Here is a 25,943-nt window from a genome sequence, read left to right on the forward strand (position 1 = left end):
GAAAAAAAAACTTGAGATGATAAGAGAAGTGGAAATAAAATAAGAAAATGATCTCTCTATCTAATTTTATTACTAATAAGTACAACAAAAAACCACGATACAGCATGTTATAGAATTTTGTTGGTAAACCTAAACACACACCTAAGATGATAAAACACCCTGAAATTTTATCTAATGATCAAACATTTAATGCGCCATCCATATATTAGATATAATAAATGCTATTACGCAATAACTCTTGGTGCCACTGTACTATTGGTTATTCTACTGAAGTTTAAGGCAACCTATACTCAGTCGATTGAAACTCCAACAGCAGTCAAACTGAAACTGAATAACAATAAAATTCATTCTTGTTAATCAAGTAGAGTAAAAAGTGACCATATAACATCAAACAGACATCTAGTTAACACCAGAAGCTTGGCTACCAAAAGAAAAGTAAACACCCGTCATAAATCCATCTTGTCTAATCTTTAGAAACACAATCTGCTGCTTGTTGGGAGTAAGAGATACGGACCTTAGGAGTAGGGGTGGGAATCGGTCCGGACCGGTCGGTACCGGACTCTAACTTCATCGAACCGGTCGACTCGGACATAAACTGTTGGTGACCACCTATTTACTCGGGCGGACTCGGACGGTCACTCTCAAGAATTCTTTGTCCATTGACCGTCCAAGACCGTTTATTTTACCGGTCCAGTCGGACATCGGACGGTCTCGGTCTGGACTTTCCAATAAATGTACTTGATTCAGAACTTTATTTTTATTACTACAAACAAAATTACTTACAAATGAAGATGTTTAGCCAAGAAATCAAAAGTAAATATATAAAAAGAAAAAAAACAGTCGATCATCATTTGACAAGATATAATTAAGTCATGCACTAATGTTTGGTCTTCCAGAGGACTATATGACTATAGCCAACGATCATCATATATTCGTATGTCTATAAAATTCAACGGTCAACTTCTAAAAATGAGGACAGTTTAGTCGGTCAACCTATTCAGTCACTCGTACCGGTCGGTTAGCGATCAGTCCTTCGACATAAAATTTTGACCGTGACCGTCCGCCAATTCTTTCGGGCCGGTCGGACACTGACCGTTATGACCATCGGGTGTCCATGGACACTTCTTATCTCAGTCGAACGGGTCGGATAGCGGTCTTCCGGATCTTTTTCCCACCCCTACTTAGGAGCACCTATTCCATCTGATCTCGACTCAATCACAGTACCAAGGTGATCAATTCTTTTCTTTGTTATATCGTATCTCTGCATTAAAATAAACAAGCTTGAGCACGACACTTTATGCCATTAAATATATATTTGAAAAGTAGACAGAAATTGCAAGAATATATAAGATGTTTTTGTGCTACAATCACATTTTGACTTGGTTAAGATATGATGCTATTCGCTAAAAAATAATGAAGGAGATCAAAAAGTAGAAAAACCACAATCCCACAAATGTAAAAAAAAAAACATTACATACGATATCATAGTGCTGCTCGCCACTAATATCCATGGCATCTACGCTAAGAATAATTGGACAAATTTTGATTGTGTCCGATTAAACCACAAGATATACAAAAACGAGGGAGTTTTTCCCCTCGAATTTCATCAAGACCGAGTTTGGTGTTAGATAGTTTCAAATAGACTCGTTGAGGATTGGTTTGGTGATGGAGTATGCGACTTTTACGCTACCGAAAACGCTCCATTTCGAGGCTTCTTCCTTCGTACCAGGCAATAAGTTGCCGATAGAACCAGCCAAACGATTGACGGCCGTTTTGTTTAGATGGCCTAAAGGGATACCGTGGAATTGAGTCCAAAACCACGCCTCGTCAAAAGTGTGGTCCTTCGGAACCATGTCTTCTCTACACTTCTGAAAGGGCAAGTTCCTCTTGTATTACCCACGGAGCACTCTCAATTGCTAAATCTAACTACGATGCCATAACAAATCGAATCAGGAAAGTGTTGTCCTTCACTTCGGTAACGGTGAAGTTGTTTGGACCATGTAGAACTTTGGATAGACGAACCATCGCCTGATCAATTACGATCCGTTTCGAACACTGTATCCATATGACACCGCTTTTGATCAAATCTGACTTAGTGGGAAGCAGGTCTTCCCCATCCACCATTGCTGTTGGGACATCATCAGTTGATAATGCAGCGAATTGTTGCAAGAATTGCACATCTGTTGATTCCATACTGCAAAAAGATAATAAATAACAAAGAGGACGATCGATAGAACGAACGAAAAGAGACTGAATCTCGTGAATAAGAACCCTTGAAGGGACGAATTAAATAGGAAACAGGGAGAGAGACACCAAAATGTGTGACTGCTCAGCCCAGAAAGGACCGGAAACCGCTTGTAACCGAATAGGATTTTAAATTCTTCACTGATAACCGTTCGAACTTGAAAATAACTGAATAAAAACTGAATTCGCCGCCCTAAAGAGGTGGTGCTGATTAAGAAACTAATTCTTCCGCTACAGAGCAAATAGTGAGAGAGTATTGATAAAGCAAGTCTCCGTTAGATGTTCTGTTAGTCCATCTAGAGTAGAGTATATATCTGAACTTTTCTTGTGAGATTTGTCTGCTGTCATGAAATAGTGCAGATCACCAGAAACCTCAATCCAGCTATACCCTGGGAACTTTTTCACGCCCCTGTCTTTCATTCCTGTTCGAACATCTGAAGCTTCATTCCTTCGAGAAGCATCTTTATAAATATTTGAGAGAAGTACATAATATCCAGGATGTTGAGGTTTTAATTCCATTAGATGTTTGGCTGCAATTTCAGCCAGAGTAACATTTCTATGGATCCTACAAGCACCAAGCAATGCCCCCCAAATACAGTCATCTGGCTCTACAGGCAAGGTTTTGATAAGATTGTAAGCCTCTTCGAGTCGACCAACTCTTCCTAAGTTATCTACAATGCATGTATAGTGCTCAATATCGGGTTTGATATGATATTCGGTTGACATGACTTTGAGAAAATGTAATCCTTCTTCAACCAAACCTCCATGACTACAAGCTGATAATAGAGATATGAAGGTTATCCTGTTCGGCCTCCACTCGTCCTCTTGCATCTCATAAAACAAAGAGATTGCTTCGTTGGGACAAGCATTTAGACCATAAATTTTTATTATTGTGTTCCAAGAAACATCATCTCTATATTCCATCTCATCGAAAACTTTCTTAGCCTCTTCTATGCACCCACATTTTCCATACATATCCATAAGAGCATTTTGAACAACAAGATGACATTCGAGAAAACCACTTCTTGTTATGTACCCATGTGCTACCGATCCTTGTCGATGAGCCCCTAACTCTCCACATCCATTTAGAACAGAGCTGAATGTAAATTTGTCAGGTTTTATACCTTCAGAGTGCATTTGATAAAATAAATTGAGGGACTGATCAAAATGATGGTTAACGGCAAAACTGTTAGCCATAGAGTTCCAAGAAACTACATCCTTCTCAGGCATCCTTAAGAAAACTCGAATGGACGATTCAATATCACCTCTTCTAGCATACATTGCAATTAGAGCATTGTTTACTGAAGTGTTCGACCCAAATCCAACTTTAAGAGCATGAGCATGGATCTCCAAACCAGTTAACGTTGAAGGACTGCATTCTGGCAGGAGCAAAGTAAGAGGAACCTTAGAGAGACTTTTCGTTTCTCCATCAAACTCAACTACCATATCTCGAAACAAACAGAAAGCTTTGTGAGATTGGCCGCTACTTGTGAACCCAGCAATCATTGAGATCCATAATTTACTAGATTTCAACTGGACTCCATCAAATAATTGAGTCGCATATTCCATAAAACCATGATAAGCATAACCAGAAGCCAAGAGAGAACGAAACTTATCAACATCAACAGAATCAAATGCTATTTTCTGTTGCTGTCTTATTATAAATCCGTGGATTTCTTTTAACAAACGTAAAGGAATTCCCGTCGGTACGATTGGCAGAAGAGTATTAAACGTGGCCGAGTTGGGTGTCACTAGATTATCTTGAAGAAGCAACATTCTCCGCAAAGTTTCAAATGTTAATTCCACATTACCACACCGAACACAACCTGCCATAATTGAATTCCAACTGCTTATTCCAACTTTAATCCCTGATTTCCTCATTAGTTCTAACGCCTCCAGAGCTTTGTCCCAATACCCATTTTGGGCATACCCAGAAACCATTGTATTCCAAGTAACTTCATTTCTTTGAGGGATTCTATCGAACATCTTACAAGCATCCCAAAAAAGCCCACATTTCACATAAAAATCGAGCAGAGAGGTCATACTAAAAACATCAAAATGATACCCATTAACAATCATAAACCCATGAATCTGGCGTCCAAATTCAACAAGTTTTAAAACAGAGCATGATTTGAGAACAAAAGGGTAAGTGAATTGGTTGGGAAGAAAACCCATAAACAACATTTGGGAGAATAAATCAATTGCTTCATCATAAAAAGTAGAATCAACATAAGTACGGATCATGGTATTCCAGAAGAATTGGTTGAGTTGCTTAGGAGGAATAGAATTAAAAATAAAACGAGCTGAATCAGTGTCACTCACACAGTAATAAAAGTAAAGGAGCTTGCTTGAAAGGTAGATATCCTTAGAGAGGAGGCCAAGAAGAAGGAGTTGAGCATGAATTTGAGAACCTTCTTGATGAGAAAGGGTAGTTGGATATCTGTCGAGTTTTTCGAGCAGAGTGTCATATGATGATGATTTTGATGAAGAGATAACTCGAGTAGTGGATGAAGAGAGATTGTTTAAGGAGGAGGAGTATGATCTTATGCTTCTGTTAGGATTAGTACTAGTAGTGGTGATGGTGGAATGAAAACCTAAACTTGGGATGAAAGAAGAGTAATGGAGGAGGGAGAAATTATTATGGAGGGTGTATGAGGATGCCATTGACAAATTATAATCGGATAACCGCTCTTAATGGCGGGAGGTTATGTCCAACTATCAAGCGAATGTATCAATAACTTCTCTTTTTCACTTCCATATTTTGATTAAGGCCTTCTAATTTACACTCCTAATAACTGACCATTCATCAGTTACCCTAACTTTTCTTTCCCGTTTCGTCCCTGCCTTTTTCATTTTTCTCTCTCCACTCCTTCCTCTATCCCAAGCGCATGGATTCTCATGTAGGCCAGCCGCCAACGGTAACGCTTTGGGAAAGCAAAATAGTTCTTGAAGTGTGAAGACTTAGTCAAAAATTGGTCAATTTTGTTTGACAATTTTATTTTGTAAGTTGTTGGAGGGAAATAAAAATAAAAAATCCTCCACCTCACTCTCTCTCTCTCCACCTCACCTCTCTCTCTCCACCTCATCTTCTCTCTCCCCACCACTCTCTTCTCTGACTAGGTCGCCGGCCGGAAAATTTTCCGATCGGCGACCATGAAAAAAAAAATTCTCTCTCTCTCTAGAAACTCTGCCTAAGGGGTTTCCCTTCACCGGAGTTCCGGTCTATTCTTCAACAGACTGATCTGATATGTTGAAGAACAGATCGGTACTTCGGCGAAGGGAAACCCCTTCGCCGGAGTTTCTAGAGAGAGAGAGTGAGTGAATTTTTTTTTTCATGGTCGGCGACCTAGTCGGAGAAGAGAGAGAGGTGAGGTGGATGGAGAGTGAGGTGAGGTGGAGGGTTTTTTATTTTTATTTTGAAACATATTCCCCATAAAATATGTTTCCCCTGAAACTTTTCAAAATTTTGCATATTTCCTTTAAAATTTCACATCCCGGAAACTATTTAGCTTTCCCCAAAGCGGCCTTCTCCTGTATCCCTATTTCCATAGCTAGAGATGGAGAAAGGTGGAAGAAAGGGGGAAGAGAACCACGAGTGACAAAGGGAAGAGAGAAGGAGAGGAGTTTCTCTCTTTTTTCTCTAGATGGAGGAATAAAGGAAGAGAACTGGTTCCACATTTGAAAGAAGATAGTTGATAACCCCCGTGTAACTAGAACAAGAAAACGTTTCTTTAACCTAACAGTTTTGTTTGTTAGAAGCCATACTACGAGATCATCGATCTCGAGCCCAAAACGATCAATTGGTCCAAACATAGAGCCAATAGGATTTTCTCATTGGGTGAGTCGAAGGGACTCCAAATTTCTGACAATGTCAAAGGAAAATTGCTTGAAATATTCTGCAGTAGTACACCCCCTTCTCCCCAAACAATTAGTACTATGAGTGCTATATTAGAGACCAGTGAAACCAAAGAACTATATAATACATTTCTTTCATTTTGTTTTCCAGAGAAAAATCTGTTGTATAAAGAACATAGTTTACCCATAATCCCATATAACATTATCAATCTACAACTTCTGTTCTCCGACCACCGCCACTAAGATTCCAGCTTTGAGAGTTTCACCAATCCAAAAAATTACACGACTTCACCTATACTTTCCGAGTGCCATTTTGTTCTTGATTGCACGATGACCATGATATATAAATGCATCGATGATCCCAGAAACAGTGAAAATGCCTGAAATCAGATGTCATAGAAAAAGAAAGGCAGGTCAGATAGAAGAAGCATAAAGCAAAACTGATGAAATTACACGAAAACGAGTTGATTTGTTTGAAGATGTGTTTTGTTTCTTTTAGCTCTTTGCAGAAGGCATTCGAACTTACAACATCCCTATTTTCTTTACGAAATATTCCAAGATAAAAATACGATAAAACAAAATTGTGTTCGATCGATTTTACAGTAAAGATGTGATAGCTGCTTCGATTCTGTGTATAGTCGAGTGATGATACAAACTAAAGAAATAAGTAGGCTCAAGTGGCAGATGTACCTCCAATTATAGCACACACGTTTGTCAGGAAGTGTAAGAACGATATTCTTTGCTCATTGAAAGTCACCTGCATTATTGTCAAAAAGTAAGATTAGGTTATGAGTTTATGACAAGTTGTTCAAGGATTTAAGATTCAGGGGTTGGATTTTTCCGAATGAACTCGTGGGGGACTATATTAGCGAATAACAGAAAGATAATGAACCACAACACAGAAGCAACACAAAAGATGTCAAGTAGAACATTTATCTTTTTTATGTAATAAAATTGTCTTGTCCCTCATCTGTGTCCCCTAAATCCCTATAGTTACGAATATTTTTCTTGTTCCATGTATGTATCAAACAAATCAAAGAACTCTTCATTCTCTACGAAAAAAGAAGAAGATGATTGAAGTCTGGAATCTTTCGCGTAAAATACCAACTTTGAAATCTAATGGTGTGAAAACACACCATAGTACTATTACTTCTATGGATTTGGAAATGCAACCACGCAATCGAAACACAAACCCTAACGCACATGCACAGATAATCAACTAACACCAGACCCCAACCTCACATTTTGCAGAATACATAGTACACCCCAAACTTAATGTCATTTTCATCAATAACGAGGACAAGCTCTCACTTAATAATGATAGAAAAATGACACTTTTAAGGTTGCTTCCTGGAGCTGTTAGTGTGCTCACCTTGATTGGATTGAAGTCATAAAAGAAAAAAACCCCAGGAAGTGGCTGAGGATAACCACTCGCAGGTCTGAAATGCTCGGTCACAGAAAACTGCACGTGCAGAGAATAACATGCTTACAATAAAAGAAGTGAAATAAAAATCACACGGAACCATATTCCAATACGTTACTTACCTGGTTTGAATTAATTTTGCGTCCTTTTATGTTAGTATAGATCGTTGGTACAACCTACATACAAAAAGGTGAAGGAAATAATTGTGATTCACAACTACAACACTTAGTGTGAAATCCTAGATAAATAGATTAAAACAAGAGTTCTCAGTCTAAGAGAGAAGTTCGTATTGGTAATCAAGTAGGAGAACTGATTGAAAAGGCTGAAATGTTTACCTTGATAAAATATTGATACATCCCAGCAGATGATTGCTGTGTCCATTGCACGCTGAAAATTTTCAACCAAACCAAAGCAAATTAGAACGTTATCCATTACAAGGAAAAGATGATGAAAAGGAAAAGAATCCATAAGGTCAAGAACTTGCAAAATAGATCACAACTTAGACGATTAAGATTTATTAAAGAGACAATGCAAAAAGAGGCTGAAATTCAAATTCTGATCCAATTAGTAAGCTAGATTGTAAACTTCTAGACTATTAAGCTTACCCATCAAGTGGATTAATAACACCTGGAAACTCTTCACCAAAAGATATTTTGTTTATTTTGTGGCTTATCTGAACAAGGAGAGGAACGAGATGATTATATCTGTTTATCTAAGCACAAATATATTATAAATAAGCATTTTACAGAAAGCAATTTACGTATTGAAAACATGTTACCATAACTCTTTTTATCTTTAATACAAGATTAAAGAAAAATAAACGAGAAAAAGAGGAACTGAGGATAGTTTTCTTCAACTCACATTGTAATTATCCGTTTGAAATGAAGCCAGCAAATCAAACAAAGAAATGCCTGATTGGTGAAAGCTTTTCCCAGGTGAAAAATGAAAATTACCGGCCACTTTGTTTACTTCAACAAAACCGTGGATATTGCAACCTTCACCTTCTTCCTCCTTAACTTTTTGGAGGTAGCCCTCTCTCTTGCACTGAAAAAGAGAATCAACATGAAATTCAAGAAAGACAAACATTCTAACTTAAGCATGCTGCACATATAGTTTTACCATCGGCTATGAGAGAAAAAAAATTACACAAAGCTATAACAAACAAGATCAGTTTATGCCATTCACATTGTAAGGTACTTTAAAGATACCAATATAATGGATACCTTCGATGTAAATGTTGAAATTTCATACTGTAACTTAAGAACTCACAACAGTTCTCACCCATTTAATCTAAATGTCATATTTTACCAATAAGAAGATAGAGACTTCATTAGAATAAAATGAAGCGACCAGCATTTGACATTTCATCTTTTAAGCCATGCATTGGGGATTACAACAAAAAGCACACAACTGTGTGTTTAATATACCTGATCGATCAAGTCAGGATTAGTCATTCCCCACCCTTTCTTTTGGTACGCTTCACGAACTTCTTCACATGAGTTACAGCAATGAGTATCCGACTGCGAATTCAAACAAGGATTCAGAAATAATTTGCCGTGATCACACTAACTTACTAGTATCACTTCTTCTGTTACAAGAAAACTCAATTGAGAATATTTGTCAGCGTGGAGCTCTGCAAGATCACAAGATGTATGAGGTATCATTTTTTTCGTTTTCCTAACCCATGAGTTATGTCTCCTCTCTAAAGTCTTGCTAACCGGCTCAATGAATCGTATTACCAGAGGCTATAACTCAAAAATATGTTCATGCATGATGCATAGAAATGAAAATAAGAATGTAAAGTGAGTATTTTATTCAGCTAAAATCATGTGTTACAATTCTATTTCGATACGAACTGACTCAAGAAAACTCCGACCAATTTAGTAGAATTAATCCGTATCTATAAAAATGACATTAAGAAATAACTGATCTAGCATGGCATAAAGTAACTAAATCAGGAGCTTTTGAATTAGTTATTTTATCATATTTCACATGATAACGCCTGAATCACCGAAAAGACGTTATGATGGAAAAACGAGGCAGAGTATTAAGGAATGTCGTAGAAAAATCCATGTAATCGAAGCAAAATCAGAGATGAGCCATGAACATAAAATATGAGTTTATAAGAGTACCGACTCGGCTCCAAAACAAGAGCCGCAGTAAGTCTCGTTGTGATCAAGTCGTCCTCCGTGCCTTTGTAGAGGCTTTTCAATCTGAAAAAGATAAAAACATTGGACAATAAGAGATGAGGAACTAAAAAAGAAACATGACCTCTCTATCTAATTTTATTACCAATAAGATCAACTAAGCTACTACGAGAAACCACGAGACAGCATGTTATAGAACTTTGCTGGCGAACCTAAACACACACCTAAGATGATAAAACATTCTGAATTGCTCTCAAGTATCTAACGATCAAAAATCTAATGCACCATCCACATATTAAATTTACTAAATACTATTACGCGACAACTTTTGGTGCTACTGTAGTGTTGGTTCTTCTACTGAAGTTTAAGGCAAACTATACTAAGTCGATTGAAACTCCAACAGTGTCAAACTGAATAAGAATAACACTAAAGTTCACTATTGGTAATCGAGTAGAGTGGCGGGTGACAATATAACATCACACACACATTTAGTTAACACCAGAAGCTTGGCTACCTAAAGAAAAGTAAACACCATCTATCCATCTTGTCTAATCTTTAGAAACACACTCCGTCGCATTGAAAGTAAACTAAGAGATACGGACCTTAGGAGCACCAATTCCATCTGATCTTGATTCAATCACAGTACCAAGGTGATCAATTCTTTTCTTTGTTATATCGTGTCTCTGCATTAAAATAACGAGCTTGAGCACGGCCACTTTATGCCATTAAATATATATTTGAAAAGTAGATAGTATTTGCAGATCATATACAAGATGCTTTTGATCTACAAATCACATTTTGACGTAGCACTAAGATATGATACAGATACTTGAGGAGATTCTTTAAGAAAAAGACACTGAAGGAGATCAAAAAGTAGAAAACCCACAATTCAACAAATGAATAAAACATTACATACTATATCATAGTGCTGCTCGCCACTAATGTCCATGGCATCAACGCTAAGAAGGGAACAAGCAAGGGCTGGAAAAGTCACATCAAACTGCAAAAGTCATAGAAAAAAATTAGTGAAATTAAGGACAAGAACAGAATGTTATGAAACATTTGCATCATTAAATAAGTTCTAGTCAATCGTATTTAAGATGCTTCGAGTCAGAAGGTAAAGTCTATCCGGAAATATTGGCTACTAACTCGAATAACATCAAATGTTTATTGACTTCAACAACATTCAACTTTGGAACATTCAACTTTGGGGCCTCAAAATATTCGAGGAGAGATGCCAGAGTATATACCACACTGACATAATAATGCAAGTAAAATAGGTGTGTGAAGCAATCCACAGAATCCACCTAATAAACCCTTTCAGCGTTGGGCAATACGGAATTTCTCAGCATAGCAACCAACATATATACTTACTTCCTTCAATACCATTTCATTTTTTTTTTACAGTAAGATTCGAACTTTGGTCGAACCACCCAACCAAAGTTGGGCAGCAATTTGGAAAAATGAGCATTAATGGCCTCTATCTATCTATCTATCTCTTGATGTATTTCTTTCCTTAAGTCCAGTTGGAAGATAGCCATTTTAGGTGAGTTTTGACCCCAACTGTTTCCCCATCCCCTATAACTGATGAAAAAAGTTACCATTTTTAAGCCAATCAACCATAGATACAAATCCAACATATGAATTACTTCTCAAACTGAATAATTATAAGCAAACAAAAAAGAAGAAAAAACAACAAAAAAGCAATTAATGATTCTAAACAACAAAATTGAATACAATAAAAAGGAATTAATCAAGTTTTAACTAACATTAATCCGCAAAGTTTCTCCTCTTGACGTATCAACTGTCAATTTGGTTTCAGTAACGGCATTAAGATACAATCCTGCACAAATTAAAGAAGACAAAACCCTAGAATTCAAACTTTTTATCACAACAAATATTTCAAGACGCGAAATTTTCAATAGATCTAACTTAGCTAATGGAGAAGTTAGAGAGAGAAACTTACTAAGCTCGGAGAAGAAGAGTAAAAGCATAGCAATTGAAGAGAATAGGGTAATGAGACCTCCAGAGAGACTTCTTTTATAGAAATCTTCATTGATCTTAGGGTATGCGTCTAAATTTTTTAACTTGTTCAGAAGATCCATCTCTCTCTATACATATAAAATTTTCTCTAACTTGGTAGAAGCTCGAACAGAAAATCTAGGGTTTCCTTTGATCTTGCTCGAGCTTCTCCTCTTTATTTTCTTTATTCTTTCTTTGTGTTCTCTTTTAGCTGTTTATATTTTAATCTTTAAAATGGCATGAAATATGAAGGACTTTTTACTCAAAAGTCCAAAAAATGACCCTATAACTAGGATTTGGCCCACCATAGATTATTATAAGTTGCAAAATCCATTTTTTCAAAAATAATCCTAATCCAACCCAATTTCGGATCCCTAGGTCACTTTTCCCATCTCTAGGAAGCCCTTACTTTAAATAATCCCTCTTATACCCTTATATATATATATATGTAAGAGAAGATGCCTGGGTTTTTTCCTTCCATTTATATCTCTTTCCCTCCTCAAAACTTTCTCTTTCCCTCCTCAAAACTTTCCATCCATTTTCTTTCTCCTATATCTGCTCTCTCCTCCGTAAGAGAAAGAAATCTTTCCTTCCATTTCTCTCTCTCATCTGTATCTCTCTAACAACTACTAAGCTACACGGATCCGGAAATATTTACAGGTTTGAGTTTCCTTATCTTCATCCCTTCATCTTCATCATAAACCCTCATCTTCATCTTCTTTGCATTTTGCTTAAAACAACATAAACCCTCATCTTCATCTTCATCTTCATTTTCTTTGCACTTTGCTTAAAACATCATAAACACTCATCTTCATCTTCTTCTGTAAATTTTTCGTTTTCTTAAAACATCATAAAACTTTCTTCTTTATTTTTTCGAAACATAAAAGTTTCTTTCTTCTTCTGTATTTTTTTTTCATCTTCATGATCTTTATCATCAACACCATGATTTGTTCCATGAACCTTCTTTAGTTTTTAGAGAGTTTGTGTTCATCTTCATCATCATTATCATTATCATCAACACCATGTTTTGTTCAACCATGTTTTGTTCATTGAACCTTCTTTGTTCTTCATCTTCATTTCTATCTGAAATTTCGTTTGGTTTTTACACTCATATTTTCTGACACAACAAGTTATGTCCTAAGAAAAACCCAATATGTTTTCTGTTTTCATAATTTTCATGTGTTCTGTTTTCATAAATTTCATGAAACATATTGTCACTTCCACAAACACAAATTCCTTTGTTTAGAGTATTTTCGGAAGTATATACTCATGTTTTCACCCTGTTGTGATTTCATGTTATCTGTTTTTCATATATTATTTCATGAAACATATTTCCACTTCCACTAACACAAATCATTTTGTTCAGATTATTTTATATTTACAGAAGTATATATTGTTGTGTTTATAGGTAGTAAATATTGTCTGCGTTTTTCACATAAAAATTCTTCCTTTTAAGAACATTACATTTGAATCATGATGCATAAAATTTGTTTTTGTCAGTTTGTTAGGAGTAATTTCTGTTTTCGGAAGTATATACTCATGTTTTCACCTTGTTGTGATTTCATGTTATCTGTTTTCATATATTTCATGAACACATTTCCACTTCCACTAACATAAATCTTTTTGTTCAGATTATTTTATGTTTACGGAAGCATATATTGTTGTGTTTATAGGTAGTATATATTGTCTGCGTCTCTTTAAACTTTGTGTATCTGAAATTTCGTTTGGTTTTTACACTCATATTTTGTGACACAACAAGTATGTCCTAAGAAAAACCCAATATGTTTTCTGTTTTCATAAATTTCATGGAACATATTTTCACTTCCACAAACACAAATTCCTTTGTTTAAAGTATTTTCTGTTTTCGGAAGTATATACTCATGTTTTCACCTTGTTGTGATATCATGTTATCTGTTTTCATATATTTCATGAACATATTTCCACTTCCACTAACACAAATCTTTTTGTTCAGATTATTTTATGTTTACGGAAGCATATATTGTTTTGTTTATAGGTAGTAAATACTGTTTGCGTTTTCTTTAAATTTTGTGTATCTGAAATTTCGTTTGGTTTTTACACTCATATTTTGTGACACAACAAGTTATGTCCTAAGAAAAACCCAATATGTTTTATGTTTTCATAATTTTCATCTGTTCAGTTTTCATAAATTTCATGAAACATATTTTTACTTCCACAAACACAAATTCATTTGTTTAGAGTATTTTCTGTTTTCGGAAGTATATACTCATGTTTTCACCTTGTTGTGCTTTCATGTTATCTGTTTTCATATATTTCATGAACATATTTCCACTTCCACTAACACAAATCTTTTTGTTCAGATTATTTTATGTTTACGGAAGCATATATTGTTGTGTTTATAGATAGTAAATATTGTCTGCGTGTTTCACATAAAAACTCTCCCTTTTAAGAACATTACATTTGAATCATGATGCATAAAATTTGTTTTTGTCTGTTTGTTAGGATTTGTCTTCGAACCAATGCATTTTCAGAAACATAAAGTTATGTATTCTCAGAATATATATTAATTTGAAGACATTTTTTCTACAACACTTGCATATGGAGGTTGACCTACAGCCAGATCTGGCACCATTGAGGGACCGACCACTAGTATCTGAATCTTGGGGCCCTGTGTTTACTCATATTGGTCAAATATTTGATGGAGGAGTGAAAGCCTTTCATTTTGATAAAACTTTCTTGTTCATCTGTATGTTTTCATTAATGTTTCATGTTTTTCAGATTTCATGTTTTATTTTACTTCTTTGCAGGTTTGGAGAAAGAAATTGATGTGCTAAAAGCAAATTAGTTAATTTCGGAAATAATTTCTTTTTGGATGTCAACAAATTCAGATATGTTTCCATTTGAATGAGCCAATTTCTTTTTAGATGTAAACATATTCAGATATGTTCTGAAATACCTAAATGTGTTACTTGCATACGAAACTTTGTCTACATTAGCCAACATATGTCCTGTTGTGCATGAAGCATATTTTAATATGTTCAGATAATAAGACATATATTTTGTGAAATATTTTACTTTGTTCAGATAATAAAATCGTTTATATGTTCTTCAAGGTTAAGGAGGAGTTGGAACCAGAGAGTGAAGAAGAGACAAGATTGTTACAATGCAGTGAAAAGTTGGTTCTTCAAGTGAATATGGAAGACAAATTATCCTTTGTGATTGTCCACAATATTTTGTTATGAATATTATCTATTTTGCCTTGCACCTAATTTTTAGATGTTTTAACTTTTATTTCTGAACTCCCTAAAATTTAGTTTTGTGTTCGAGTATATTATTATAACATAAAAAATATTTCCCACTTCAAAGATTTGTTTGAACAAATCTTTGTTTGTTCTCAATAATTTATTTATTTCCGAACAAATTCATATATGCTCCAAGGAAATTTACAACCTCAGAAATATTCCGAACAAATTAGTTTTTGCATGAAGAAAATTTACAACTTCAAAATAGAAATAGATTTATCTAAACAAATCTAGATATGCTCTAAGCAACTATTAATTTGCTCCACCAAATATTAAGTTTCTTCGACAAGTTTTATATTGTCTTCCATATTCACTTGAAGAACCAACTTTTCACTGAATTGTAACAATCTTGTCTCTTGTTCACTCTCTGCTTCCAGCTCCTCCTTAACCTTGAAGAACATATAAACGATTCTATTATCTGAAGAAAGTAAAATATTTCACAAAATATAGGTCCTATTATCTGAACATACTAAAATATGCTTCATGCACAACGGGACATATGTTGGCTAATGCAGACAAAATTTCATATGCAAGTAACACATTTTAGGTATTTCAAAACATATCTAAATATGTTTACATCCAAAAATAAATTGGCTCACACAAAAGGAAACATATCTGAATTTGTTGACATACAAAAATAAATAGCCTCATCCAAATGGAAGCATATCTGACTATGTTGACATCCAAAAATATATAGCCTCATCCAAATGGAAACATATCTGACTCTATTGACATCCAAAAATAAATAGCCTCATCCAAAATGGAAACATATCTGAATATGTTTACATGAAAAAAGAAATTGACTCATCCAAAATGAAAACATATCTGAATTTATTGACATCAAAAAAGAAAGTGTTTCCGAAATTACCCGATTTGCCTTAGATGAAGCAGATGTCATAGTTGAATTTTTAGTGATTTTCTTTGATGTTACCATAGCGTAAAAACTTCTGAATAATCAAAAATGTTGATTACATATCAATGAATGTAAAAGGCAAATCAACCATGATCAAAAATCATACTTAAATGTAAAGAAGAAAACAAACAAGTGTTCCAAACACTAAAAATCTTCAATAGAACCCTAAAATATCAATCTGTAAAATATGTTGTTTCCACTAAATATAGAACATAAAATCAATCTATCTATCAAATATATATGCTCCAAGCAAAGATTAAGTTGTTCCTGCTTTTCCGAAATTGCAAGTAGCACCAGCAGATCATACGAGCTCATTTTTTATCTATTGTTTACATTTTCCAAACTTTGTTTTTTTCAAAATATAGATACAGATGAACATATGTTAAATTGTTCACAAAAATATCTACAACATGACACCTTAATCCTCCAATCCTCTAACATATGTTAGATTGTGATGTCCTTTTTTTCTTATCTACTTCAACGATGACTTTCTCTTTAATGTCGATCTTTTTTCACCCTCGCACAACAACAGATTTGTCCTTGCAGCAGACAAATAATCAATTGTCTACATTAAAAAACATTAAACATATAGTAACATACAAGTTATGAACATTTAAATATATGCAAACAACTCATTTTGACTGCTGAAAACATATTTCTTCAACAACAAACATATTTACTGATGTTTCAAATAATAACAGGTTTTATCAACCAAGACTTCTCTTACCTCTTCCGTAGCATTCCGGTAGATATATAAACACATCAAAGTATAGAGACAACACATGTTGATATGTTTAGAACAAATGAAATTATGTTTTTTAGAAAAATTATATGTTTTCAAAGTTAAAGTTTACTCATCTGATAAACATAATTTAGGGATATGTACACTGAATTTTTACGGGTAAAACAAAACATATTTTAGTATGTTTAGAGCATATGAGTATATGCTCGGAAAAAACATAACTATGTTTGTTTTAGTTACCTGATTTGCTCCTAAAAATATAAGTTACATTTAAACTGTATTGATGGGTCCTTATTCTTGTTGTCTTTCGCAATTGCTTTATCTTTTCTGCCTCTAGCAGCAGCAGATCTCTCCTTGCATCAGACAAATAACCAAATATCAGTACAATTAGAATCATCAAAGAAACAATAACAGACAAGATATGAACATTTAACTATATGCAAACAATCAATTTTGTATGTCTAAACCACATATCTTTCAACAAAAAAACATATTTACAAATGTTTCAGACAATAAGAATGTTGTATAGACAAAGAGGTCCAATGCAACAGAGAACAAATTTTTTTTTACCCAGTAAAACACCCAAAATTCACCAACAAACCCCTGAATGTCTGAGACAGAACCCAAAATTCACCAACAAACCCCTGAATGTCTAGGTTAAAAACCAAAATAACTACAACAAAACCATAAATGTTTGAAACAGAACTCAAAATATCTTCAACATGTGAACTTGTTTACAAATGTATTGTGGTTTTGAAAAACAAACCCTCAAGTTTTGAAAACAAAGAATAGGAATAAATCTAACATAAAGTAACACAAAAACCAGAAATGTTTAAACCAGGATCTTTTATATGTAGATCTGAAGAACAAACCATCCAAAATGAACAAAATTTGTTAAAACATATCAAATGTGTTCTGAGAAGACCTAAATGTTTCTACATATTAAATATTTCTGAAGAAAAAAATCTATATTGTTAAAAACACATCAAAACATGATGAAGATCTTAAGAAACATGATGAAGATCTTAAGACAAAAAAACACATCAAAATCTTTGATTTTGTTGAACATGATGAAGATCTTAAGAAACACCCACATAAAATTGTTGTGTATTCAACAGTAACTCTTTCTTTTTCTCCTAAAAATCGAGTAACAAAACCAAAACCCTAACAAAAGATTTTAGATACCCTAGTTTTTTCAAGATCGAACCGATGAAAAATCGAGTAACAAAACCAAAACCCTAAAAATCGAGTAACAAAACCAAGATCGAACCGATGAAAAAAGCTTTTTCAAACCGGAACCCTAACAAAAGATTTTAGATACCCTTAGTTTCTCTAGATTTCAGACGAATTTTTGATAGAGATGATGGAGATTAAAGCTCAAAAACGATTTGCAGTGAGAGATAAGATGGTTTTTGGTTTTTTAGAGAGAGAAAATGAGAAGATGAAATGAAACGTTTATGTTCGGCTATGAGAGAGTAAAAGGCATGCGTCTGACTTTATGGGACTGCTTCCTCTTTTTGGGCGGGAAAGATTTCGAAAATTTGGGCCAGGACGCTATAGTCTTTTCTTTTTATAAATGTGGGTAGTGGGGTAATTTTACTAAGTGGGTTTTTTTCTCATTATTATTTACCACTGGGCCAGATCCTCTCTTGACTCCAACATTTTGGGCCTTATAATAAACGCCTCAAATATGAATGGGGAAGCCGGAAGCCCAAAATATTGACTACATTAAAACACACATTCCAAAGACCACATAGTAGAAATATTCGTGTGGACCGACCTTCAGAACTGCTAGCGGTACTATCCGTTGTGGCATTTTTACCACTCACGACTTCGGAATGTGTAGGTATGCTCAGCCCTCTTATAAAGGGCACAAACTTTATCTGTCGTGAAATTGCTTTACAACACATCCTCCCCCAATCATGACAAAGACGATAGGATTGTGCAAACCAACATTCTGGATTGTTAATGGCACTATCTGCTTCGGCACTTAAAGCCTCTCACGTGTTCAAACAGGAAGGTATGCTAGGCCCTCTTATAAGGGACACTAAACTTTATCGCCTACTGCCATGAGACTGCCTTACTAGCACATGCTCCCCCCAACCACATTATAACAAACACGATGTACAAACCAACCTTCTGCGTTATTAACGACACTATCTGCTTCGCCACTTTAAAGCCTCTCACGTATTCAAACACAAGTCCCTAGGAAAAAGTATTTAAACCCATATAAAGGACACTACACTTTGTCTTCCACAAATGTGGGATAGTTTTAGGACATACTAGTGTATATCCCGTGCCCTACGGCACGAACACTTGTATCAATCAAATGTTACGAAATTTATTATTATATTTTATTGAGAGAGAGAGATTTTTATTAGTTATTATTTTTTTTGTATTACTTTTTTTGTTTCTTTTCTCTTAAATTAGTTATTATTCTATTGGGAGAGAGAGAGATTTCAATTTCTTTTTTTAACGCTTGAAATTTATTTTGTTTCTTTATTTCTTAAATTAGTTATTTTAATTTCTAAGAAGGAAACGATTATTGTTTTTTAAATAGGTAACTTTATTTCTACGAAGGACTATATTTTAAATTTTGAAGGGCTTCTAGACAATATCCTTTATTAAAAAAGGATGTTTGTCCCAGTCATCGTTTTCCCTTCTGTTTTATATAATAGATTTACTTAAATTAGTTATTTTATTTCTAAGAAGGAAAGGATTATTGTTTTTTGAATAGGTAACTATATTTTTTAAATAGGTAACTATATTTCTACGAAGGACTATATTTTAAATTTTGAGAAGGGCTTCTAGACAATATGCATAATTAAATAAGGATGTTTGTCCCAGTCATCGTTTTTCCTTCTGTTTTATATAATAGATATCTCCACAAACAATCATTTGTTTGTTATTTTAATCCCCAACAGTTGGAAGGGGTACGCTAGCCCACGTCGATTTTGACTTGGGATTAACATTATGTAAAATTCTAAACAATAACGATAGAGTATCATAACATTTGTTGTATAACAAGCTTCTATTTGCAATCTCTCTCTTTCTTGCCACTCATCCCTTTCGCGATATTTCTCTCTTCAATGGGTCGGAAAGTTCTTAACTCCAGGGTCGGCATAGGATTGGGTCGGTCCCCTCTTTGAGACGAGTTATTAGGGTAGAATGGGCGATCTGAACTGGATAATTGACAATATTGTCGAATATATCTAATATATGCATTAAAAACTGAGAGATAACAGGAGAAATAATCCTCCAAGTTAAGGACTACAATATTGATACAACTCTGAATGTGCATTTGAACTATAACAAGATACAATATCATTCATATATTTGAGGATGAGATCTACCAAAATCCAAATGTTCACAGAAAATATTATTTTGACGATCACAAGATCAACCCGTTTTTCGATCACTCCCATCACTATCTTTACATCTTTACTACATACCCCAGTAACAACGTATATAACCGTGTATCTATTTGCAATAATACAGTAATCACATTTTGAATATACCTCATTTTCTTCTAAGAACATTCCTTCCTTGTGAGTCGTGTTGTCTTATTTTCTGCAATTTACAGTAACTTCCCTGATGTTCTTGACCAATTTGAACATTTCTCAAATGGGTTGTGATTGAAACACAGATTTGAAAGCAGAAAACTGGTCTGGTCTAAGCTACTTCTCCTGATTAGCTCCTGATCATGAATGAAGAAGGAAGAATCATGAGTTGGGTTTCGCTGTGTTTTGATTTTTGTCTCTATCTTTAGCTTCTTGAATAGCTTTCTCAAGCTCTAAATACATCTTCACTGAAGACAAAGCAAAGCAATTTAAGCGGTCGAGACATTCCATCAAGCTCGACTGAAACCGGACAAAACCTGAATTCAAGTCATCCTGCGCACTATCTCTTGCCGGACTATACCCTGTTTCATTTATATTACTTGGTTTCCTTGCTAATGAGAATTGTCGATTCAAACTCTTCCCTTGATTCTCCTGTCGTGGTAATAAACGGGTTGTATCAGATGCTAAAACCTTTATAGAGTCTGCTACTTCTTTCGTCGGCAACGCCTCCAGTTTATCAAACCAAACACCACAAGTGACAAATATAGGTGGTCCTAGATTTCTCAACGGTATAGGAGGCGCTCCTCTTCTTTTCCTCGATGATTTTTTTGGAAGACAGACGCATTTGTGGAGCCATCCGTCTATCGACTTCACGTAAGATTTTTGAGCATTGATCCATTTTGTGAAACTTGAAGAGAGAGAATATAGTTCGTCTCCGAGATGTATAGTAGCTTGCCGATGTGATTCTGAACTTAAAGAGAGTTTGGTGCTTCCATTGTTATATGCTGATAAGATAGCATTAAACTGAAGTCTATGACATTCAAACATCGTCTCCCACATTCGACTTAACCTGTCAATTTGTACAAAGAAATGCACTTATCATCGGTGAGTTTGTGAATGATTTGGCAAAAATCTTCAACCTATAATATTTTATATGTGTATTAAGCATAGAATAATGATGGTATTTGGAAAAGAATCATACCCTCTGATTAACTCTTCAAGTTGTGGTTGGAGTTCTCTGTCTCTTAATTCTTCGATTCTCTTTGATATAGTGTTGATTCTGTGAATTGCAACTTTAATTCTTGAGTGTAGATCTTTGACATCTGCACGGGTTTTATCAATCTTGTGACGATTTTCTGACTTGGATTCTTGTTGTCGAAGCAGTTTACACTTTATGTCATACTCCATTCTGACAATCCCACTAGCCTGATCATGCATATTCATAAGGCACATATTTTACGGTTGCTATACAGATTGAAATACGTATAGTTCCAAATATAACAATTGTTCACACACACACACACACATATATATGTGTATGTGTATTTTGTAACGGCCACAACCTTGAGAGTTCGAGACACTTCCCGCTTTTGACACATATCCAAGTCCATGGGTACGGGGTTTTGTTTCTTGCGGAAGGAAGGCTCCACAAGGCCACCAAAAGTCCTCACCATTTACTAAGCCTGGAGCAAGCACCTATAGCCCAGGCTCTGGACGCTCTCCCAAGAGATGTGAGGCTACTACAACGTGTGTGTGGGTGTGTCTATACATATATATATATATATATATATATATATATATCAAGTTATCAACCTTCAGAACTGTGAGCTCCGACGTAATTCAGCTCAAGATTGTAGCTGGGTGTCGAGGTTACTCGCTTGTACTGGGGGGTATTTCTACTCAGCACTTGGATACATGTTTTCGTCTACTTTAGTGAGCATATTGTAATGTTCTCGACACAACTATGAATGTCAAACACATGTCCAACAATGGTTGATCAACAAGTAAATCTTGATATGACGAGGACTAAAACTAATCGACTTTATAACTAAAACAAAGATTATATACACTTCTGGCCCTATTGCTGTCTTGTTCCTCTCATCCTGTCCGTGTAGATGCTTGTTTCATATAAACATGGGTTATTATGTCTACAGGCACATTTAATTAACTTGGAAATAGGGTCTACAAGAAAATCAAAAACACGAACCCAATTTTTATAGTTCTGCCAGTTAAGGATTCTGATGTCATCCTTTTGGTTTATGATATCCCTAATCAATAGTAACATTTAGAGAAAATGTATTACCTTGACTTCATCATAAAGCTTTCTTTCCCATGCATATAGACGATCCAAGGTCGAGGCATGACTTCCTGAGTTCATGCACACACCATTGACGAGATTACTGCTAACACCCACAACCCCGTCGTTCAAAGTTGTGCCGATAAGGTTCCTCGAAGAAGATGACCCAGATGTTGTCCTATGCCAAGTCAAGTACTTTATCTCGGTTTGAGCAGGTTCTAAATATACAAAAACAAGGTGTTAGTTGAATCACTAACATGACATAGAAAAGAACTTCATAAACAAGAACCAAAAAGCAGAATTGAGACCGATACCTTCAGGGACATGAGTCGGATCTTCACCACACGAAAAACAGGCTTTGAAAAACGAAGATGCTGTTGATGACCCTGCGAGTTAAAATCGTACAGAAGTAAATAACTCAATCAATAATAAGCTTAAATTGGAAGAAAGTGCACAAATATACCTAGAAAGATGTCTCACCTTCTTTTCCGGGAAACATTGGACGGAAGTTGACTTTATTTGCTTCAAGCATCACCGGAATTTCATTCCCAGATAATGAAGCCTTGTGAAAGAGAACTTCAATTTCTTTTATGGTTAACAGGAAGTCTTTAGGTGGACGCTTGTTTACGTAACCAGATATTCTTTCAGATGATTTCTTTTCATAAGCAGGAACTTGAACGGCAGAAGATGTAGTTCTTAATGGTGTCAAATCAGGGGAATTGTTTTTCTCTTCATTCAAGTCTTCAGTTTCTTCTGAAACTATACGCCTCGAAAATGTCATATTAGGGGAAGCATTAGTCGAATGTGAATCCATTACCCGACGATTTTCAAAACTCTGAACAAGATTATCTGTACTCTCATCAAAATCGCTTTCGGACTCCTCCGACTGCACCCCGCCAACAACAGATGCTTTCTCGTCATCTTCTTCCAAATCAGGGATCCCCTCGTCTTCCCTCAGCCGCCTTATATCATCAGCACCACCTAATTCATGGCTCAGTCCACCCATGTCGTGAAAAGAGAACTGGTTATCAATGGGATGAAGAAGGCCAAAATAGTCCCACGGTGGAGTTTCAGGCTGTGTTGAGCTCTCGGACATTTCAGTTGCTCCAGCTTGAAAATTCAATGGAGTACTTAGAGACGACCTTAAAGTCCCCGTCACAGGAAAAGGTCTCTCTTCAACTGTAATAGTAGAAATCCCACCAGATTTCATGTAGTGAGCTTGAAATCGACCCGAGTTGACAGGAGAAGGAGATGGAGACAAAGCTTCTCCTCGATCGACTTGTTGAGACTCAGACCGAGAAGAGAATGAGAACTGTGAAACGGAATTATCTGTAACCAGCAACTCCGGAGTAGCTGTTGTTGAAGTATCTAATGATGACTCGAATTTAGCTTCCGGTTCAATGAACTTCCTCAGGGCGAAACCAGTACTTTTCAATGATTGAATATAAGTAACATGAGCCGCTGCGAGTGAACATCTCCCATCTAGGGCTTGTTTTACAAACTTCTTTCTTTCTCGACATAGTTGTAAGGCCTTATCTTCATCTATCTTAGAATTCGCCGCTCCCATTTTCAAGCGATTCAAGATTAACAGTGAAACTTACTCCTGAGGAATGAAAACAACAAATCAACATATTCATGACTAAGTAAAAAAAAATCTCCACCCAACATTGAAAATAGGGTTTCTCCAAAGGAATCATCAAAAGCAATTGAAATTACAATACCCAAATGTCCAAAACTCACTTCAATTAGGTCTGATAAACCATAATTGAAAAATTGATCTAATAAGGGTAAGATATTATTACAGGTCAATTCACAAAAGAGATATGAATGATAAAAATAAAAAAGCAAAACCGAATCAGTAAAAGGGGGAAAATAAACAAAAAGTATCTTTAGTACTACTAAAAATTGAAAACTTCATGATTAAGTAAAAGAAAAATTCAATTTGAGATTTCATGAACAAACAATTATTGATTAGATTCCCTAATTTTAACAACTACCCATTTCATCTAAAGACACTATAAGATGATCATGATTCATAAACAAACCCAATTTCAAGTCAAAATTGATTCAATTTATTAGAACTTATTAATGAATAACATAGAATTGAAAAACAAAAACTTATGAACTATATAACTTTATAATCAAAATTCAATTATGAATTGAATCTTAAAATCAGATAATACCCATAACCCAAATCCTAAATTGAACTCTAAATTGAAGAACAAGTAAGAGAAAATTAAAATTTGAAGATATTGATGGTTTGGGGTTTACCTGAGACTGAGAAGATTCAAATCATAAAAGTGAATTAAGAAAGTTTGAAATTCAGAGAAAACCCAAATGAAAGAATCATGAGGGGAGTCGGTGCTGAAACTCTAGAAGAAGAATAAGAAGAAGAAGAAGAAGAAGAAGAAGAAGAAGAAGAAGAAGTCATCTGCTCTTTGTCAATAAGTCGGCATGGTTTTATCTTCTTTTTTTCTATTGTTTTCTGCTAAAAGGGAAATAGTATAATTTTTACAGATACAACTTCATTAAAATAAGGGGGATTCGACTTTTGGACAACTATAGAGCCTTCTCTCTCTCTAGATTTCTCTCTCTACCCTCTCTTACTCTCTCTGTGTTTCTGGTTATTCTTTCACTTTCATTTGATTAAAAAAATCAAATAGCTCTGTTTACATATGGAGTTGACGATTGTGGAATGTTCAAAAGAGAACATGATGTTCCATAATTACCTTTCTACCCCTCAATGAAGAAATTCTCCCACAAAAGTCATTAAATGACGGTAACAACTCGTAACTCGGTTGACAGTGTATTTACTCCTAAATTTTAGAAGTTACAGTTCTATAGTTTCGACGATAATAGTGTTTATCACATCTTATTAATGTATTAATACATTTTTAATGACTATCATATTCAATTTCCAAAAAAGAAAAGAAAAAGTCATAGTATATTAGTAGTGTGTATTAAGAGTCATAAGTATGACTTTTATTAAATCAATAAATGAGTGATTTCTACCTTCAATCCGAAAAGGAAAGAGTGGACGCATTGCTACCGGGCAAAACGTATATGGCTTGTTGTGCCACTATTTGTTGCATAAATTTATCAATCAATGATATGCCAGCCACGAGTCCCAGTCGAATCCTGGGGCTGACGTGTTGGACTAAGATCTAGAAGGAGAAAATTTTACACTTTCCCTCTCTAGATCATGGCCAGACACGTCAGCCTCTTGAGATTCAACCGGGTTCGTGCCGGGCATAGTCCCATTTCCCTAAAATTTTTGTAGTTTGATTGGAGTTAAGGGTATTTAAGTAATTTCAAAGAAACCATAATATATTTGACGTGTAAAGTTAAAAGACAGGATGGGTTACGTGAAGGGCATAAAATAAATGCATCTTCACTTTCCCAATTGTGTCCAGGTGGTTCCTCTCACTCTCTCTCTCTCTCTCTCTCCCCCTATAGAATTACATTTTGGGACGAAAATGCATGGAAATTACCCATAAAGAAAAAAAATGCATGGTCAATGTGATATGGGACATGTCCCAACCATGAGAATAATGCAACATATTTTAATAAAAACATTATTTTCGACAGTTTTTTATTCATGTCTTCTACAATCTTATGAATTAAGGGGCCAAAATTATGAAACTTTCATCTTATCATTAGTTATGACAATCTTAATAAT

General features: G+C 35.1%; 3 protein-coding genes across 3 annotated transcripts; all 3 read right to left on the bottom strand.

The window, feature by feature from the left end:
• Nucleotides 1–1,431: 1,431 nt before the first annotated feature.
• Nucleotides 1,432–5,028, bottom strand: LOC147540257 (pentatricopeptide repeat-containing protein At3g16610-like). The gene has a single exon (XM_086639831.1). It carries the CDS (start codon nt 4,906–4,908, stop codon nt 2,476–2,478), a length of 2,433 nt encoding a protein of 810 aa, XP_086495957.1. The 5' UTR covers nt 4,909–5,028; the 3' UTR covers nt 1,432–2,475.
• Nucleotides 5,029–6,203: 1,175 nt separating this feature from the next.
• Nucleotides 6,204–18,816, bottom strand: LOC147540258 (uncharacterized). Its single transcript, XM_086639832.1, has 14 exons — nt 18,332–18,816; nt 11,636–11,945; nt 11,439–11,512; nt 10,586–10,669; nt 10,272–10,352; nt 9,655–9,735; nt 8,950–9,042; nt 8,384–8,566; nt 8,128–8,195; nt 7,858–7,909; nt 7,645–7,698; nt 7,472–7,561; nt 6,790–6,856; nt 6,204–6,479 (listed from the first exon to the last, which is right to left on the bottom strand). The coding sequence occupies exons 2-14, from the start codon at nt 11,772–11,774 to the stop codon at nt 6,388–6,390; spliced, it is 1,158 nt and encodes a 385-aa protein (XP_086495958.1). The 5' UTR covers nt 11,775–11,945; nt 18,332–18,816; the 3' UTR covers nt 6,204–6,387.
• A 1,089-nt stretch (nt 18,817–19,905) lies between these two features.
• LOC147540259 (nitrate regulatory gene2 protein-like) lies at nt 19,906–25,060 on the bottom strand. The gene is made up of 6 exons (XM_086639833.1): nt 24,536–25,060; nt 22,745–23,867; nt 22,579–22,650; nt 22,271–22,482; nt 21,170–21,393; nt 19,906–21,037 (listed from the first exon to the last, which is right to left on the bottom strand). The coding sequence occupies exons 2-6, from the start codon at nt 23,829–23,831 to the stop codon at nt 20,350–20,352; spliced, it is 2,283 nt and encodes a 760-aa protein (XP_086495959.1). The 5' UTR covers nt 23,832–23,867; nt 24,536–25,060; the 3' UTR covers nt 19,906–20,349.
• Between the last annotated feature and the right edge of the window lie 883 nt (nt 25,061–25,943).

The sequence above is a fragment of the Eschscholzia californica genome, unplaced genomic scaffold (genome assembly GCF_041429995.1).
Source record: "Eschscholzia californica isolate CP2 unplaced genomic scaffold, dmEscCali1.0.p SCAF_5, whole genome shotgun sequence".
In the NCBI taxonomy this organism is placed as follows: Eukaryota; Viridiplantae; Streptophyta; class Magnoliopsida; order Ranunculales; family Papaveraceae; genus Eschscholzia; species Eschscholzia californica.